General features: G+C 51.1%; 1 protein-coding gene across 1 annotated transcript in view; it reads right to left on the bottom strand.

Annotated features, from left to right (window-relative positions):
• LOC147105051 (phosphatidylinositol 4-phosphate 3-kinase C2 domain-containing subunit beta-like) overlaps window positions 1–19,060 on the bottom strand; it is a 166,572-nt gene that overhangs the window by 129,913 nt on the left and 17,599 nt on the right. The window contains exons 3-5 of the mRNA XM_086011098.1: window positions 9,820–9,920; window positions 6,159–6,313; window positions 2,681–2,801 (exon numbers count right to left, since the gene is read on the bottom strand). Coding sequence (XP_085867224.1) covers window positions 2,681–2,801; window positions 6,159–6,313; window positions 9,820–9,920 — 377 coding nt within the window. The remainder of the gene's footprint in view (window positions 1–2,680; window positions 2,802–6,158; window positions 6,314–9,819; window positions 9,921–19,060) is intronic.

The following is a 19,060-nucleotide window of genomic DNA, read 5'->3' as shown; positions in this document are numbered from 1 at the left end:
ATCATTAATATATATTGTGAATAGCTGGGGTCCCAGGACCGATCCCTGCAGTACCCCACTAGTCACTGCCCGCCACTCGGAAAAAGACCCGTTTATTCCAACTCTTTGCTTTCTGTCTGCCAACCAGTTCTCTATCCAAGTCAATACCTTGCCCCCAATCCCATGTGCCTTAATTATACACGCTAATCTCTTATGCTCCCTCAACACTTGACGGGTGCAACCGTTAACACTCAAGAAGTTTGACACCATCCGAAACAAACCTGTCTGCTCGATTAGAGTCCCTACCACTGGACTCAATATACACCGCCTCTACCACTGGCACACTGTGACTGCAGTATGGACTGCCTACAGGATGCACTGCAGAAACTCGACAAGCTTACTTCCACATGACCTCTATTGCCAATCAACGTCATGGGAACATCATCACGTGCAAGTTCCCCTCCAATTCACACACCATCTTGACTTGGACATATACCGCTGTTCCTTCACTGTTGCTGAAGCACCATCGCCACAAGGAGTGCAGCGGTTCAAAGAAAAAGTCCAATGCTACCTTCCGAATGCAATTTGAGATAGGTAATGAATGCAGCCTTGCCAGAGTCATCTACAGCCACAGAACACATCCTCCTCTCATGATATGCCCAGTTGTTGCCAACCATCATCTATACGATCCAATCATTATAACTGCAGATGAAATGGCCTGCAAGGGACAATGTTAAAAGGGATGTGGTGACTGATGTGGTTCTTTCGGACAGTCCTCTAGGTCGGGGGGGGGGGGGGGGTGGGGGAAGAGAAGGGACAAACAGGGCACAATGCCCCAACAAAAATTTCTTCCCTTTTGTCTTCGATTGCTCTTCAATCTCACTTACTACCCGAACGTACATTGTGGCCTTCCCGGTGATCTTCTCTTGACGGATCACTTTGCCCTTTATCTGCCACTTCAGGGCATCATAAAGAAGGTCAGGAGACCTTTATGTAGGAGGGTCTTAATAGTGCCTCACTGAACCTCATCCTGAGGTCATCTGGCTTTCCTGCTACAATATCATGAATAGTGCCAAGACAACTACCAGGACTTGCCAATCGTTTAAGTGAAAGACAGATGTATGTCACCTGTGTGTGTATACACACCTGTATGAAATAATAGATGGTTCAACCACACCTGTCAGTTAGAACTTGCAGCTGTGCTCAGAAACTCTGCAACAAGAATAATTTGGCACTGACAGTTAACCAAGTGGCAATGACATGGTTACCGTAACGCTGAGTGGCACTGGAAGACAGCTGAGCAAAACCCAAGATTCTGTTCCCGAACACAGAGCAGGAGAGCCTGCAGTTCGACCAGTGGTGTGCGGTGAGCAACAGATCTCACGAAAGGCAGCTGTAGCGGCACTAGAAATGGTATCAATGTTTCGTGGGTAGGGAGGAAAAAATGAGTCAAGTTCCGTCTCCTGATCACGAACTAGTGACCCCCCATTGAAGTGTGAAGTGATGCATTTTGGAAGGAAAAACAAGGAGAGGTAATATAAACAAAATGATACAATTTTAAAAAGGGTGCAAGAAATAGAGACCCCCTATGGGTTTACATCCACAAATCTTGGATGGCGGTAGGACAAGCTGATAAAGCTGTTAAAAAAGATACGAGATCCATGGCTTTATAAGTAGAGGCATAGAGTACAAAAGCAAGGAAATTATGCTAAGCCTTTATAAAGGTCGGGTTAGGCCTCACCTAGGGAATTGTGCCCAATTCCGGACACCACACTTCAGGAAGGATGTCAAGACTTTGGAGAGGAGATTTACTAGAATGGTACCAGGGATGCAGGACTTCAGTTCTGTGGAGAGACCAGAGAAGCTGGGGTTGTTCTCCTTAGAACAGAGAAGATTAAGATTTGATAAAGGTGTTCAAAATTATGAAGGGTTTTAACAGAGTAAATAAGGAGAAACTGTTTCCACTGGCAGGAGGGCTGGTAACCAGAGGACACAGATTTAAGATAACTGGCACTAAAGGGGAGACAAGGAGAATTTTTTTTACGCAGCGAGTTATGATGATTTAGAACGCATTGTATGAAAGGGCGGTGGAAGAAGATTCAATAGTAACTTTCAAAAGCGAATTGGATATATACTTGGAAAAGGAAAAAAATTGCAGGGCTATGGGGCAAGAGCAGGGCAGTGGGACTAATTGATAGCTCTTTCACCACAGGCACGATAGGTTGAATAGCCTCCGTTTGTGCTGTATGAATCCATGATTGGAAACTGCGAGTGTACGAATGTCAAACAAGGGCTGGGTCAAGTTTAGCCGTGAATTATGTCCCCCTCACCCCACAAAGATCGAGTCTGTTTTGGCTCACAAATGAGGAACAGACACTTCGACAAGAGGTTGGAGAACCACTGGCATCTGTAATTATCCTGGGAAGAGTCAGCATTTTCAGGAGAGGTGGAGGAAAAATTTCAAATGAGAAAAAAAATCCTGAGACGCTCACCAATTCATATTATAGTGTGACATTTATAAAGAAGTGAAAAATGCTCAAAATATCTTTTAACTGTTCTCCAGTCACCTCCTTTCATGCTTCAGTATGTTCCCTTTTCTAGCATGACGGCACACCCACCCCTTTTCATGCTTCGGTGAAGTTCTCAATGGCCACATGCAAGCTACTTTTTCATGCATTAAACCTTCAAGCAAACAACTTACTTCTGCAGAAATTCTTCCAATCCACATATCTTCAAGACAAAGTTGTCAACGTTTATGTCATGGAGGTGGTCATAAATGTAACACAGAGTCTGATAGATGATCAGATCCACCGTGGAGCCCCCTAAAAAAAAAGTCAGTGTCACAAACGATGAGCAACAACAATTGCATTTATATAGCGCCTTTAATGTGGTAAAACATCCCAAGACGCTCCACAGGAGCTTAATCAAGTTTGACACCGAGCCACAGAAGGAGATATTAGGACAGGTAGCCAAAAGCTTGATCAAAGAGGTAGGTTTTAATAGGTGTTTTAAAAGGAGGAGGTGGAGAGGCAAAGAAGTTTAGGGAGGGAATTCCAGAACTTGGGTCCTAGGCAGCAGAAGGCACGGCCGCCAGTGGTGGAGTAAAGAAAATCGGGATGCACAAGAGGCCAGAATTGGAGGAGTGCAGAGATCTTAGAGGGTTATAGGGCTGGAGGAGGTTAGAGAGATAGGGAGGGGTGAGGTCATATGAGGGATTTGAAAACAAGGATGAGAATTTTAAAATTGAGGCGCTGGTGGACCGGGAGCCAGTGTAGGTCAATGAGCACAGGGGCGATAGGCGAACAGGACTTGGTGCGAGCTAGGATACGGGTAGTAGAGGTTTGGATGAGCTCAAGTTTCCAGAGGATGCAAGGTGGGAGGCCGGCCAGGCGAGTCTAGAGGTAACAAAGGCATGGATGAGGGGTTCAGCAGCAGATGAGCTGAGGGAGAGGCAGAGACGAGCGATGTTATGGAGGTGGAACTAAGAGGTCTTTAAAGAAGAGCATTACAAATCCTGTAATGGTAAGCAGAAGTGAGGCCACAAGCAAGGGCACTGGTACCCGTATCATGTGTGCCATTTCTCGAGGAGACACTCCCATGGCTGGCATATAGATGCCAGGTTTTTTTTTTTTTTAAGTCGCAGATGCCATAAAAATTCCATTTGAGCTCCTCCAGCACCAGATATTATCCTGCACTCGAATATCAGCTCCTCGTTTATGAAGGGTATATACAGTTTGTCCTACTTAATGACGTGAGCAGGAAGTGGCACTCAGAGATACATGAATAGCAGCATAGCCAACATGAGTAAAACTGTGTCACATAGTGATATATTGGCAGCGCGGCGTGCTGCATCAATGTTGATGGATCGGTTTAGACAGGTTTATAATGGAATTCCTGATATGTGAACAAATGTTCCTCGAGGATGATATCCCTTGTTATAGGGTAATTATCCTTCTAAATGTCATTAACCAGACAAATGCACAGTGAAATGACAGGTTCACTGAAGTATTTCAGTTTTGTGTCTACTTCCAGATGTTAATTTAGTTCCCTCGCACTAAACAGATTCAGTGAACTTCTCTTTGCCAGTTCCCTGATGAGGTTGTCACCTCTCACTGTTTGAAGCAAATTAAAATATGTTAATAATTCCTTTTAACAGTTTGGATCCAACTGGGGACAGGGTGTCCTTTTTAAAAAAAAAATCCTCCTCCAGTTTTGTCACTCTTCTGAAGGGATTGACTTCAAAAGTGAGCTTATATCGAGAGTTTCGGCTGCGTATTTGACTGTGGGGTATCAGGAGACAAGCCCCATCCTGTCCCGATGTGATGCCCACACAGAGGTACCTTTGAGGTACCAGTGTCAGCCGTGGCTCAGTGGGCAGCACTCTTGCCTCCAAGTCAGAAGGTCGTGGGTTCAAGCCCCCCTCCACGAGACTTCAGCACAAAAATCAAGGCTGACACTCCAGTGCAGTACTGAGGAAGTGCTACACTGTCGGGGGTGCCGTCTTTCAGATGAGATGTTAAACCGAGGCCCCATCTGCCCACTCAGGTGGACATAAAAGATCCCATGGCACTATATCGAAGAGGAGCAGGGGAGTTCTCCCCAGTGTCCTGGCCAATATTTATCCCTCAATCAACATAACAAAAACAAATTATCTGGTCATCACGTTGCTGTTTGTGGGAGGTTGCGGTGCACAAATTGGCTGCCGTGTTTCCTACATTGTAACAGTGACTACACTCCAAAAGTACTTAATTGGCTGTAAAGCGCTTTGAGATGTCCGGTGGTCATGAGAGGCGCTATATAAATGCAAGTCTTTCTTTCTTTCAGTGGCAATCAAGAGCGAGAATCCTGGCAGATTTTCCCCACCCTAGCCCAGATGTGCAGAGGCAAAGTTTTGCTCATCTATTGCCAGCCTGGCTCAGGTCAGCCAATGCCACACACCAAGAATCGAACCTGGGACCTTTTCACTTGTATGGCTCAGTCACACAATGGGTTTACCAACTGTGCCGTTGAAATCAGCATCTTTAAGAGGAATGGGCCATTTTACAGGAGGATTTTTTTTTAATTTTTTTAAATGTCTTTTAAAGATCTAATAAATGAGAAATCTTGTTGTACAGGAAACTTTGGTTTATCCGGAGGTTGTATGTCCGGAAACCTCGATCTAACGGTAGAAATCAGCAGCCGTTTTGGTTCGTTTTTTTTTTTCTTCTCCTAGCTCTCTGGAAAGCGTCTCTGTAGCTTAGCAACAGCTTCAGAGACGCTTCCAAGGTACGGGCCGAGTGTTTACAAGTTGTTGCTAAGCAACAGTGTTTGTTGTCAGATACGGAGATGAAAACCTCCGTATCCTTCAACATTAGCGCTGGTCTATCTGGAAGTTTTGATAGATCGGCAGCAGCTCGGTCCCGTCGGTGCTGGATATCGCGAAGTTTCCTGTAATTGGGAGTTAATCCATGCCAGCATTGGTTTGGGACCATTGCCAATCCAAGCAGATGAACACTATAATGCTGTTCTTGTACTGGCCTTGGTGTTGTCTGCCTCAAATTCATCTGGGGGATGATTTCCACCGCCGTATGGGGAAAATCAAGCAAAGACCAGACCCCCACAACAGTGAGGAGGAAAAATCATGGACAGTCATCACTGGTATAGATATCCGGCAGTAACCCGAGAGCAAAATCAGTAAGAGATGCATAGCATAGAAAGACCAGAGGGAAAACCCAAGAGTAGTCATAATGCGACCTCTCAAAAAAAAAGCTCGTAAATAACCTGCATCACAGAGGGAAAGACGGGAGTTACCACGTGGAAGTCAAATTTAAGAAAACTTGTTGATGCAACGGACTGAATGTCTGCTGTGAATGTCAGGACAAGCATCTGTATTATCAGAGAGTCTGAATACAGCACAAACTACAGAGAATGCTAAGCAGGAACACTTTGTGGAGCCTCCCGTCAATAAAGGTTTGGTGATTTAACAAAAGAAACCGATTTTGCTAACTTATTTTATTGAACTGGACAAGAATACACTCAGCAATGAGCTCATTTAATTTGCTTTCCAATTAGTATAAACAGAGAAAGCTGCTGAAATACCTCCACACCAGGCTCAATTAAATAAAGCTTGCAGTCCTAGCTACATCCATCAGATGGTTTTTCAACAGTTGGAATAGCTACGTGCCAAATCCAAAACTCACCATCGCACGTGAACGTAAGCGGCTCTGAAAGACTGCTGGCGGACACAGTAACTTTCAAACTGATGCCATCTCCATGTTGGTCATTCCGGATGACAGCCGGACTCCAGATTAAGCCCACGTTTTCTGCAATATCACAGGTGTAGCGGCTTCGAAGCCTAGAGAGAGAGAGAGAGAGAGACACACACAGACAGAACAATTACAGATTTCAAATTTTACTCTGCTGACCTTCACAGTAAGATTCCACTTAGGGTTGGACTAGTTACCACAGGGATTACAGCGCACGGACATGAGGTAATAAATAATACTGTTCTCTCTGTTCGAGGATCATTTTTTAATTCTACGAGTGGGTAATTTGGAGCTTTGTTACCGAGGAGCTCATTGGCAACTAGTTCCAAGAGTACCCAGTTCCCCTCCAATACTTCACACATTCTTCAGGTGTGGGCCTAGACATCGAGTGTCGTCAGGTTATCAAATCATGGCGTAGTGCATCACAACGGAGCTTGATTATGTCCTCATTAGACAGCCATGTACTTACAGGAAGGGTTATGAGATAGCGATTAAGAGACGGAACTCTAACTGATTTTTCCCCGGCTCCCCAGCTACAAGGAACTGAGGCTAAATGTCGTACCTGTTATAAATCTCATCATCATGAAGAAACTACTCATGAAATAACACTGAACGGCCAGCTGGTGGCGCCGTCCAAGGAGTATAACTACTCGGGCGTGGGCCCAGCTTGCTCAGGGACATTTTGTAAGACAGGAACTAGTGAAGTACAACTAGACCTCCCTGTTCTGAAACAAGTTGATTAAAGCCTTGCTTTATACTCAAACCAAGTGTGTAGTGAGTTTTGTTACGTCAGTACCCTCATTCCTACTCCAGCTGAGATCAGTTAACTCAGTACAGAGCAGTAATCAAACCTCGAACCTAGGCTGTAGGACATAGTTTGATGATGCTTTTACTAACCGAGCCAACAAGGGAACTTTCCTTAAGTTTCTGACGGAAATACAGGAAACTTTCGATTTACCGGCACCTAAATAACCGGAAATCTCGGTTAACCGGCAAAATTCAGGAGTAGGTTCAGGTAAGTTTTACTTCATATTGTACTTGCCTTCCTCGATCTGTTGCTGTGCAAGGGTGTGGCTGCAGCTGTTGCGAAGCTACAGAGACGCTTGGAACTGGTGGCCATTGTTCTGAACCTGTTGCTAAGCAACAGGGTTTGTTGCTTTATACGGAGCTCTCAGCTCTCCGTATCTTTTACTATCGCTTTCGGTTATCCGGAATTTTTGATGAACCGGCACCACGTCGGTCCCGTCGGTACCGCTGTGCAGCTTCCAGGCATCTCTCCACTTCACCTGACGAAGGAGCAGCGCTCCGAAAGCTTGTGATTTCAAATAAAACTGTTGGACTATAACCTGGTGTTGTGTGACTTCTTACATTTGTCCACCCCAGTCCAACACCGGCATCTCCACATCAAGGGCATTTGGGGATGAGCAATAAATGCTGGCCTTGCCAGCGACGCCCACATCCCGTGAATTAATAAAATGGCAATTCTTCCTTGTTGGATATTTTCCGCAATCTTTTGAGCTCATCAAAGTGCAAGACATCAGTGGTGAGAATAGAAAACGTTTTCCACTCGTGTAACCTAAAGTCACACACACTGCAGTGAGCGATGCAAGGCCAAGTGCATTGTGAAGTTCCTCCTCTATCCCTCTAACCCTAAAGTACTACTGCTGCAACGTGAATGTTGACACTTCCCACACCAGCCATCCTTATGGCATCATAGAGTGAAATTGCCAAATTGTGTTGATTTAGGGGCAATTTTTGTAGGGTGGAGTAATATCCACCCAGAACTCAATTAACTGCTCCATCACATTTTGTAAAATATCCTTTTAGCTAAAAGAGGAAACTTCATCCCAATCAGTCAGGGCTGGAATCAAACCTAGACCTTGTTAAAAGCAAAGTGTGCTAACCCACTGCACCCAAGAACTCCAGCTGCTCATAACTAAATAAGTTCTCAAAGATCATCAGGAACAGCTGCATCACCTGTTTTGGGGAACAGGTATATTGCATACAAAACTACCGTCAGGATTAAATAGGACATCCTACTCATTCTGCCCTCTCCCTGAATCCTCATTGCATTGATATCCCAATCCAACTTATTTGTTTCTAGGATATCGAAACTGTGGAATTCCATACCTTTCCCAGTTTCCCCTTCCTCCTGCAATCTACGGGCTTATAAAATCCAAGTTTGGTGTCACCTAACTATTATTTCTGGTCTTGCCTCATCTTCTCAATTACTCTTTTCAACCTAAGTGCTCTCTGAATCATGGTGGTCGTCTTCACCTTGGTTTCCCAATAAGGGAGAACAGACTTAAATTCTGTCTCCTCTTTAAATCAAAGTTTTTTCATTTGAATTCCCACTTTGCGGTGTTATTTACATGGACGCGACTGCTGCCAACGACATAAAGTAGTTGCACATGTGCAGTTCCAGTGGGTTTTTTTTTTGTTTGTTTTCGCCGCACTTCCCACAGATTAGTGAGAAAGGTGAGGGGTAGAAATTTCAGGTGTTGTCAGGTCTGTAATGTGACTTGAAGGTGATATTAGGACGTTGTCAGCTTGTGAGAGTTTTACTGTACTCTCGCCGAGTGTGCTCATCGCTATCAGCTCCTGTGTCTGGTGTGGTGAACATTACTTTTTCATACAATAGCAAAATACTGCGGATGCTGGAAATCTGAAATAACAGAAAATGCTGGAAATACTCAGCAGGCCAGGCAGCATTCGTGGAGAGAGAAACAGAGTTAACGTTTCAGGTCTGTATACTGTATTCGCTGCTCACGATGCGGTCCCCTCTACATTGGGGAGATCAAACGCAGGTTGGGCGACCGCTTTGCGGAACACCTCGGTTCAGTCCGTAAGGGTGACCCTGAGCTTCCGGTCACCTGTCACTCTAATTCTCCGCTTCACTCCCACTCTGATCTCTCTGTCCTTGGCCTATTACATTGGTCCAATGAAGCTCAACGTAAGCTCGAGGGACAGCACCTCATCTTTCGATTAGGCACTTTACAGCCTTCCGGACTCAACATCGAGTTCAACAATTTCAGATCATAACCCCTGCCCCCAGTTTTCAAGCTGTATGATTTTTGCCATTCCCATTTGCAACATTTTATCTTTCCTGCCTCTTACAAAAGTATAGTATGTTCTTTCAATTCCTTCCTCCCCTCCTAACCTCCGCCCCCCGCCCCCCGTCCCCCGTCTCTGCACCTGCTTAATATCCGTTACATCTCCAGCTTTTTCCAGTTCTGATGAAGGGTCCCAGACCTGAAACGTTAACTCTGTTTCTCTCTCCACGGATGCTGCCTGGCCTGCTGAGTATTTCCAGCATTTTCTGTTGTTATTACTTTTTCATATTTGGGACCTGACATTTATGATTAATGCACAGAATGCTTCTGCGCAGCTTCCAGTTCGTTGGCAGCAGTCACTCCGTAGAGCTTAATTTTGACTTGCTGGATAATTAAATTTCTTTTAAGTGCAAACTTTGAATTATCAGGAGTAGACTGTATTAATACATCAGTAAGACACTTTTACATACACACACATGAACAAAATCTGCCCTGCTATTCAAGGTCAACAAGGTGGAAATGTCTCAAAAAAAGATATTTACACATCCAGCATGTGACAGAATGCTGCGACCTCTTCGTTCCGCTCTTCCGAGACCTCCAACAGTTCGTAGCTCCCCATGTCACAACTCTGCTGTAAGGAGCACTGTAACGCAAGAAATTTAACAATACTGTGACTGACAGACAAAATGTAGACATTTATAACTTTGCACTTAATGTATTTAATTACAGGCAAGAAACAAATAGATACGATTGGTGCAGGCTGCTTAATCAAAGAAACGGATGCCTTTATTCATTTATTTTTTAGCTAAACTGTAGTTTTATTTGGTTTGGTATGGGGAATATACTCTCTTCCACCCCAGTCGCTCTCTCTCTCTCTCTTCCCCCCAGTCGCTCTCTCTCTCGCTCTTCCCCCCAGTCGCTCTCTCTCGCTCTTCCCCCCAGTCGCTCTCTCTCTCTCTTCCCCCCAGTTGCTCTCTCTCTCGCTTCCCCCCAGTCCCTCTCTCTCTCTCTTCCCCCCAGTCGCGCGTTCTCTCTTCCCCCCAGTCGCTCTCTCTCTCTTCCCCCCAGTCGCTCTCTCTCTTCCCCCCAGTCGCTCTCTCTCTCTCTTCCCCCCCAGTCGCTTTCTCTCTCTCTTCCCCCCCAGTCGCTCTCTCTCTTCCCCCCAGTCGCTCTCTCTCTTCCCCCCAGTCGCTCTCTCTCTTCCCCCCAGTCGCTCTCTCTCTCGCTCTGTCTTCCCCCCCAGTCGCTCTCTCTTCCCCCCAGTCGCTCTCTCTTCCCCCGTCGCTCACTCTCTTCCCCCCCCTCTCTCTCTCTCTCTCTCTCTTCCCCCCAGTCGCTCTCTCTCTCTTCCCCCCAGTCGCTTTCTCTCTCTCTTCCCCCCCAGTCGCTCTCTCTCTTCCCCCCAGTCGCTCTCTCTCTTCCCCCCAGTCGCTCTCTCTCTTCCCCCCAGTCGCTCTCTCTCTTCCCCCCAGTCGCGCTCTCTCTTCCCCCCAGTCGCTCTCTCTCTTCCCCCCCAGTCGCTCTCTCTCTTCCCCCCAGTCGCTCTCTCTCTTCCCCCCAGTCGCTCTCTCTCTTCCCCCCAGTCGCTCTCTCTCTTCCCCCCAGTCGCTCTCTCTCTTCCCCCCAGTCGCTCTCTCTCTTCCCCCCAGTCGCTCTCTCTTCCCCCCAGTCGCTCTCTCTCTTCCCCCCCCTCTCTCTCTCTCTCTTCCCCCCAGTCGCTCTCTCTCTCTTCCCCCCCCAGTCGCTCTCTCTCTTCCCCCCAGTCGCTCTCTCTCTTCCCCCCGTCGCTCTCTCTCTTCCCCCCGTCGCTCTCTCTCTCTGTCTTCCCCCCCAGTCGCTTGCTCTCTCTTCCCCCCAGTCGCTCTCTCTCTTCCCCCCAGTCGCTCTCTCTCTTCCCCCCAGTCGCTCTCTCTCTTCCCCCCAGTCGCTCTCTCTCTTCCCCCCAGTCGCTCTCTCTCTTCCCCCCAGTCGCTCTCTCTCTTCCCCCCAGTCGCTCTCTCTCTTCCCCACAGTCGCTCTCTCTCTTCCCCACAGTCGCTCTCTCTCTTCCCCACAGTCGCTCTCTCTCTTCCCCACAGTCGCTCTCTCTCTTCCCCACAGTCGCTCTCTCTCTTCCCCACAGTCGCTCTCTCTTCCCCCCAGTCGCTCTCTCTCTTCCCCCCCGTCGCTCTCTCTCTTCCCCCCAGTCGCTCTCTCTCTTCCCCCCAGTCGCTCTCTCTCTTCCCCCCAGTCGCTCTCTCTCTTCCCCCCAGTCGCTCTCTCTCTTCCCCCCAGTCGCTCTCTCTCTCTCTCTCTCTCTTCCCCCCAGTCGCTCTCTCTCTCTCTCTCTTCCCCCCAGTCGCTCTCTCTCTCTCTCTCTCTCTCTTCCCCCCAGTCGCTCTCTTTCTCTCTCTCTCTCTTTCCCCCCAGTCGCTCTCTCTCTCTTCCCCCCCAGTCGCTCTCTCTCTCTCTCTCTTCCCCCCAGTCGCTCTCTCTCTCTCTCTTCCCCCCAGTCGCTCTCTTTCTCTCTCTCTCTCTTTCCCCCCAGTCGCTCTCTCTCTCTTCCCCCCAGTCGCTCTCTCTCTCTCTCTCCTCCCCCCCAGTCGCTCTCTCTCTCTCTCTTCCCCCCAGTCGCTCTCTCTCTCTCTCTCTCTTCCCCCCAGTCGCTCTCTCTCTCTTCCCCCCAGTCGCTCTCTCTCTCTCTCTCTCTTCCCCCCAGTCGCTCTCTTTCTCTCTCTCTCTCTCTTCCCCCCCAGTCGCTCTCTCTCTCTCTCTCTTCCCCCCAGTCGCTCTCTCTCTCTCTCTCTTCCCCCCAGTCGCTCTCTCTCTCTCTCTTCCCCCCAGTCGCTCTCTCTCTCTCTTCCCCCCAGTCGCTCTCTCTCTCTCTTCCCCCCAGTCGCTCTCTTTCTCTCTCTTTCCCCCCAGTCGCTCTCTCTCTCTTCCCCCCAGTCGCTCTCTCTCTCTCTCTCCTCCCCCCCAGTCGCTCTCTCTCTCTTCCCCCCAGTCGCTCTCTCTCTCTCTCTCCTCCCCCCCAGTCGCTCTCTCTCTCTCTCTTCCCCCCAGTCGCTCTCTCTCTCTCTTCCCCCCAGTCGCTCTCTCTCTCTTCCCCCCAGTCGCTCTCTCTCTCTTCCCCCCAGTCGCTCTCTCTCTCTTCCCCCCAGTCGCTCTCTCTCTCTTCCCCCCAGTCGCTCTCTCTCTCTTCCCCCCAGTCGCTCTCTCTCTCTTCCCCCCAGTCGCTCTCTCTCTCTTCCCCCCAGTCGCTCTCTCTCTCTTCCCCCCAGTCGCTCTCTCTCTCTTCCCCCCAGTCGCTCTCTCTCTCTCTTCCCCCCAGTCGCTCTCTCTCTCTCTCTCTCTCTTCCCCCCAGTCGCTCTCTCTCTCTCTTCCCCCCAGTCGCTCTCTCTCTCTCTCTCTTCCCCCCAGTCGCTCTCTCTTCCCCCCAGTCGCTCTCTCTTCCCCCCAGTCGCTCTCTCTCTCTCTCTTCCCCCCAGTCGCTCTCTCTCTCTTCCCCCCAGTCGCTCTCTCTTTCTCTCTTCCCCCCAGTCGCTCTCTCTTTCTCTCTTCCCCCCAGTCGCTCTCTCTTTCTCTCTTCCCCCCAGTCGCTCTCTCTCTCTCTCTCTCTCTCTCTTCCCCCCAGTCGCTCTCTCTCTCTCTCTCTCTTCCCCCCAGTCGCTCTCTCTCTTCCCCCCAGTCGCGCTCTCTCTCTTCCCCCCAGTCGCTCTCTCTCTCTCTTCCCCCCAGTCGCTCTCTCTCTCTCTCTCTCTCTTCCCCCCAGTCGCTCTCTCTTCCCCCCAGTCGCTCTCTCTTCCCCCCAGTCGCTCTCTCTCTCTCTCTTCCCCCCAGTCGCTCTCTCTCTCTCTCTTCCCCCCAGTCGCTCTCTCTTTCTCTCTTCCCCCCAGTCGCTCTCTCTTTCTCTCTTCCCCCCAGTCGCTCTCTCTTTCTCTCTTCCCCCCAGTCGCTCTCTCTCTCTCTTCCCCCCAGTCACGCTCTCTCTCTCTCTCTTCCCCCCAGTCGCTCTCTCTCTTCCCCCCAGTCGCGCTCTCTCTCTTCCCCCCCAGTCGCTCTCTCTCTCTCTCTTCCCCCCAGTCGCTCTCTCTCTCTCTCTCTTCCCCCCAGTCGCTCTCTCTTCCCCCCAGTCGCTCTCTCTTCCCCCCAGTCGCTCTCTCTCTCTCTCTTCCCCCCAGTCGCTCTCTCTCTCTCTCTCTCTCTTCCCCCCAGTCGCTCTCTCTTTCTCTCTTCCCCCCAGTCGCTCTCTCTTTCTCTCTTCCCCCCAGTCGCTCTCTCTTTCTCTTCCCCCCAGTCGCTCTCTTTCTCTCTTCCCCCCAGTCGCTCTCTCTCTCTCTTCCCCCCAGTCACGCTCTCTCTCTCTCTCTTCCCCCCAGTCGCTCTCTCTCTTCCCCCCAGTCGCGCTCTCTCTCTTCCCCCCAGTCGCTCTCTCTCTCTCTCTTCCCCCCAGTCGCGCTCTCTCTCTCTCTCTCTTCCCCCCAGTCGCTCTCTCTCTCTCTCTCTCTTCCCCCTCTCTTCCCCCGTCGCTCTCTCTCTTCCCCCGTCGCTCTCTCTCTCTCTTCCCCCCAGTCGCTCTCTCTCTCTCTTCCCCCCAGCCGCTCTCTCTCTTCCCCCCAGTCGCTCTCTCTCTCTCTCTTCCCCCCAGTCGCTCTCTCTCTCTCTCTTCCCCCCAGTCGCTCTCTCTCTTCCCCCCAGTCGCTCTCTCTCTCTCTCTTCCCCCCAGTCGCTCTCTCTCTCTCTTCCCCCCAGTCGCTCTCTCTCTCTCTCTTCCCCCCAGTCGCTCTCTCTCTCTCTTCCCCCCAGTCGCTCTCTCTCTCTCTTCCCCCCAGTCGCTCTCTCTCTCTCTTCCCCCCAGTCGCTCTCTCTCTCTCTCTCTCTTCCCCCCAGTCGCTCTCTCTCTCTCTCTCTCTTCCCCCCAGTCGCTCTCTCTCTCTCTCTCTCTTCCCCCCAGTCGCTCTCTCTCTCTCTCTTCCCCCCAGTCGCTCTCTCTCTCTCTCTTCCCCCCAGTCGCTCTCTCTCTTCCCCCCAGTCGCTCTCTCTCTTCCCCCCAGTCGCTCTCTCTCTCTCTCTTCCCCCCAGTCGCTCTCTCTCTCTCCCCCCCCAGTCGCTCTCTCTCTCTCTTCCCCCCAGTCGCTCTCTCTTCCCCCCAGTCGCTCTCTCTCTTCCCCCCAGTCGCTCTCTCTCTCTCTCTCTTCCCCCCAGTCACTCTCTCTCTCTCTCTCTTCCCCCCCAGTCGCTCTCTCTCTCTCTTCCCCCCAGTCGCTCGCTCTCTCTCTCTTCCCCCCAGTCGCTCTCTCTCTCTCTTCCCCCCAGTCGCTCTCTCTCTCTCTCTTCCCCCCAGTCGCTCTCTCTCTCTCTCTTCCCCCCAGTCGCTCTCTCTCTCTCTCTTCCCCCCAGTCGCTCTCTCTCTCTCTCTTCCCCCCAGTCGCTCCCTCTCTCTCTCTCTTCCCCCCAGTCGCTCCCTCTCTCTCTCTCTTCCCCCCAGTCGCTCCCTCTCTCTCTCTTCCCCCCAGTCGCTCCCTCTCTCTCTCTTCCCCCCAGTCGCTCCCTCTCTCTTCCCCCCAGTCGCTCCCTCTCTCTCTCTTCCCCCCAGTCGCTCCCTCTCTCTTCCCCCCAGTCGCTCCCTCTCTCTCTCTTCCCCCCCCAGTCGCTCCCCCTCTCTCTCTCTTCCCCCCAGTCGCTCCCTCTCTCTCTCTCTTCCCCCCAGTCGCTCCCTCTCTCTCTCTCTTCCCCCCCAGTCGCTCCCTCTCTCTCTCTCTTCCCCCGTCGCTCCCTCTCTCTCTCTCTTCCCCCCAGTCGCTCCCTCTCTCTCTCTTCCCCCCAGTCGCTCCCTCTCTCTTTTCCCCCCAGTCGCTCTCTCTTCCCCCCCCAGTCGCTCCCTCTCTCTCTTCCCCCCCAGTCGCTCTCTCTCTTCCTCCGTTGCTCTCTCTTCCCCCCAGTCGCTCCCTCTCTCTCTTCCCCCCAGTCGCTCCCTCTCTCTCTTCCCCCCAGTCGCTCCCTCTCTCTTTCCCAGTCGCTCCCTCTCTCTTCCCCCCCAGTCGCTCCCTCTCTCTCTTCCCCCCAGTCGCTCCCTCTCTCTTTCCCAGTCGCTCCCTCTCTCTTCCCCCCCAGTCGCTCCCTCTCTCTCTTCCCCCCAGTCGCTCCCTCTCTCTCTTCCCCCCCCAGTCGCTCCCTCTCTCTCTTCCCCCCCCCAGTCGCTCCCTCTCTCTCTTCCCCCCCAGTCGCTCCCTCTCTCTCTTCCCCCCAGTCGCTCCCTCTCTCTCTTCCCCCCAGTCGCTCCCTCTCTCTCTTCCCCCCCCAGTCGCTCCCTCTCTCTCTTCCCCCCCCAGTCGCTCCCTCTCTTCCCCCAGTCGCTCCCTCTCTCTTTCCCAGTCGCTCCCTCTCTCTCTTCCCCCCAGTCGCTCTCTCTCTCTTCCCCCCAGTCGCTCCCTCTCTTCCCCCCCAGTCGCTCCCTCTCTCTCTTCCCCCCAGTCACTCCCTCTCTCTCTTCCCCCCAGTCGCTCCCTCTCTCTTTCCCAGTCGCTCTCTCTCTTCCCCCGTTGCTCTCTTCCCCCCAGTCGCTCCCTCTCTCTCTTCCCCCCAGTCGCTCCCTCTCTCTCTTCCCCCCAGTCGCTCTCTCTCTTCCCCCCAGTCGCTCCCTCTCTCTCTTCCCCCCAGTCGCTCCCTCTCTCTCTTCCCCCCAGTCGCTCCCTCTCTCTCTTCCCCCCCCAGTCGCTCCCTCTCTCTCTTTCCCCCCCCAGTCGCTCCCTCTCTCTCTTCCCCCCCCAGTCGCTCCCTCTCTCTCTTCCCCCCCAGTCGCTCCCTCTCTCTCTTCCCCCCAGTCGCTCCCTCTCTCTCTTCCCCCCAGTCGCTCCCTCTCTCTCTTCCCCCCCCAGTCGCTCCCTCTCTTCCCCCAGTCGCTCCCTCTCTCTTTCCCAGTCGCTCCCTCTCTCTCTTCCCCCCAGTCGCTCTCTCTCTCTTCCCCCCAGTCGCTCCCTCTCTTCCCCCCCAGTCGCTCCCTCTCTCTCTTCCCCCCAGTCACTCCCTCTCTCTCTTCCCCCCAGTCGCTCCCTCTCTCTTTCCCAGTCGCTCTCTCTCTTCCCCCGTTGCTCTCTTCCCCCCAGTCGCTCCCTCTCTCTCTTCCCCCCAGTCGCTCCCTCTCTCTCTTCCCCCCAGTCGCTCTCTCTCTTCCCCCCAGTCGCTCCCTCTCTCTCTTCCCCCCAGTCGCTCTCTCTCTCTTCCCCCCAGTCGCTCCCTCTCTTCCCCCCCAGTCGCTCCCTCTCTTCCCCCCCAGTCGCTCCCTCTCTCTCTTCCCCCCCAGTCGCTCCCTCTCTCTCTTCCCCCCCCAGTCGCTCTCTCTCTCTTCCCCCCCAGTCGCTCCCTCTCTCTCTTCCCCCCCAGTCGCTCCCTCTCTCTCTTCCCTCCCCAGTCGCTCCCTCTCTCTCTTCCCCCCCCAGTCGCTCCCTCTCTCTCTTCCCCCCCCAGTCGCTCCCTCTCTCTCTTCCCCCCCAGTCGCTCCCTCTCTCTCTTCCCCCCCCCAGTCGCTCCCTCTCTCTCTTCCCCCCCCAGTCGCTCCCTCTCTCTCTTCCCCCCCAGTCGCTCCCTCTCTCTCTTCCCCCCCAGTCGCTCCCTCTCTCTCTTCCCCCCCAGTCGCTCCCTCTCTCTCTTCCCCCCAGTCGCTCCCTCTCTCTCTTCCCCCCAGTCGCTCTCTCTCTTCCCCCCAGTCGCTCCCTCTCTCTCTTCCCCCCAGTCGCTCCCTCTCTCTCTTCCCCCCAGTCGCTCCCTCTCTCTCTTCCCCCCAGTCGCTCCCTCTCTCTCTTCCAACAACAACATGCCCTCAAAAAAGCCTCGGCACCGCCCAAGAAATGTATTCTTTCTTTTCTTACTCTGCACACAGATATATCTCTGCATTTAATCACGAGGCACTCCGATAGTTTCCTGACACCAAACATACCCAGGTAATGATTCATCAAACCAAACCACAAACGGAACTTTGAATGTGTCGGGGAATTTGGAACCAGTTGAAGATAAAAGCCACTTGCAGGCCTTTGCACATTGCTCCAGTACCTCTTCAATACAACTGTTGTCTCCTCTCTATAGATCAGCTTCAGTCAGCGTACTATCTGTAATCTATCCCACATTTGATAAGCTATCACACAAGAGAGACTTATGGCAAAGATAATGGCACATAGAATTATGGGGAATGAGATGGTTCAGGGGCAGAAGGTTAAGGGTGGAAGTCTAAGGAAATTTCTCAAAATGGAAAGGTGTAGAGAATGGTGTTCTACAAATGTGCATGTTGAAGCAGCTTTTATTTACTATATACAAAAATGATCTGGAGTTAGGAATTGAGGGAACGACATTGAAATTTGCTGACGGGTATGGCAAATTGTGACAAAGATTGTAAAAGACTGCTCTGATATCGAGCAGAGGTGGCAGATCCAGTTCAATGGAGGAATTCATTTTGGAAGAATAGGGAAAGGAAATGCACCTTAAATAGCAAGAACTTAAATGGAGCAGAGGAGCAAAGGGACCTTGGCATGCAGACCAGGGCATTAGAGGTGGTGGCACAAGGAGCGAAAGCCATTAAAAAAAGACAAACAGAATCTTTACTTTTGTTTCTAGAAGAATACAATATAAAAGCAAGGAGGTAATGTGGAATTTGTACAAGACATTAGTTCAAGAGCAAAGATAACCTATGGCTTCTTTTCTCCACTAACAATCACCTCCTTAAACCCTTCTCACTCACCCCCTCCATTCTCACCTCTAAAAACAAGCGTGAGGAACTCGGGGATTCTTCGCCACCAAGACAGATTTCTCACCAAACCAGAGATCTCACCCCAAGCCTCTCTCCCGAGCCCTGAATCCTTGTCCCTTTCCCCCATGGCACCTCCTGCTAGTTTGACCTCATTCCCATCAAACTGCTGACTACTCAACATCCCTTCCTGGCCCCTGTACTAGTTTACATTGTAAATGCTTCCCTCTCCGCAGGCACTGTGCCCCCTTCCTTTCAAAAGTGCCATCATAAACACACTCCACAACAAAAACCCTTGACCATACTGTCCTTGCAAACTACTGCCCTATCTTCAACCAGCCCACTAAGATCCTTTACAGGAGGCACCTCATTTCTCCACTCGGCATCTCAGGAGGCCTTTGAATAGATAACCGAACTAGACATTCCATTATAAGTTTTTCCCGACATACAGAAGCAGTAGCAGTTCAATCAACCAGTCATTTCTCTCCAAAATCTTTGAATGTGTTGCGCATCCCAGATCCATGCCCATCTAACCACAATTCCCTGCTTGAATCCCTTCAATTAGGTTCAGACCATGCAGTGTTTTATCCTTGTGTTAAATCCTGTCATTGCCTCACTCCACCCAATCTTGGTTACCTCATTCAGCGCTATAACCACAATCTGTTCCTTCGATTCTGGCCTCTTGCAACTCTCCCACCCCTTTGCCGCACCATTGGCGGCTATGCATTCAGCCACTTAGGCTTCATGTTGGGGAAATGGGCCTTCCTGAACCCTCTGCTTCTTCTCCTCCCTCTCCTCCTTTAAGATCCACCTTAAAACCCACCACTGGCCAGGCTTTAGGTCACTTTGCCCAATATCTACTTCTTTGGGTGGGCATCCATATTTTTTCTTACGCCTCTGAAGTCCCCCTTGAGGTATTTCCCCACGTTAAAGGTGCTATCTAAATCAAAGTTGTTATTGTATAGTGTATCGTTTAGGGCACCCATCAAAGACATAAAAGTAAAAGGAATGTTGCAGAGTAGGTCCAACCACAACAACTTGTATTTATGTAGCATCTTTTAATATA

The sequence above is a fragment of the Somniosus microcephalus genome, chromosome 18 (assembly GCF_052327205.1).
Source record: "Somniosus microcephalus isolate GS21.2 chromosome 18, FLI_Smic_1.0, whole genome shotgun sequence".
Lineage (NCBI taxonomy): Eukaryota > Metazoa > Chordata > Chondrichthyes > Squaliformes > Somniosidae > Somniosus > Somniosus microcephalus.
This window is presented reverse-complemented; position numbering and strand designations above follow the sequence as displayed.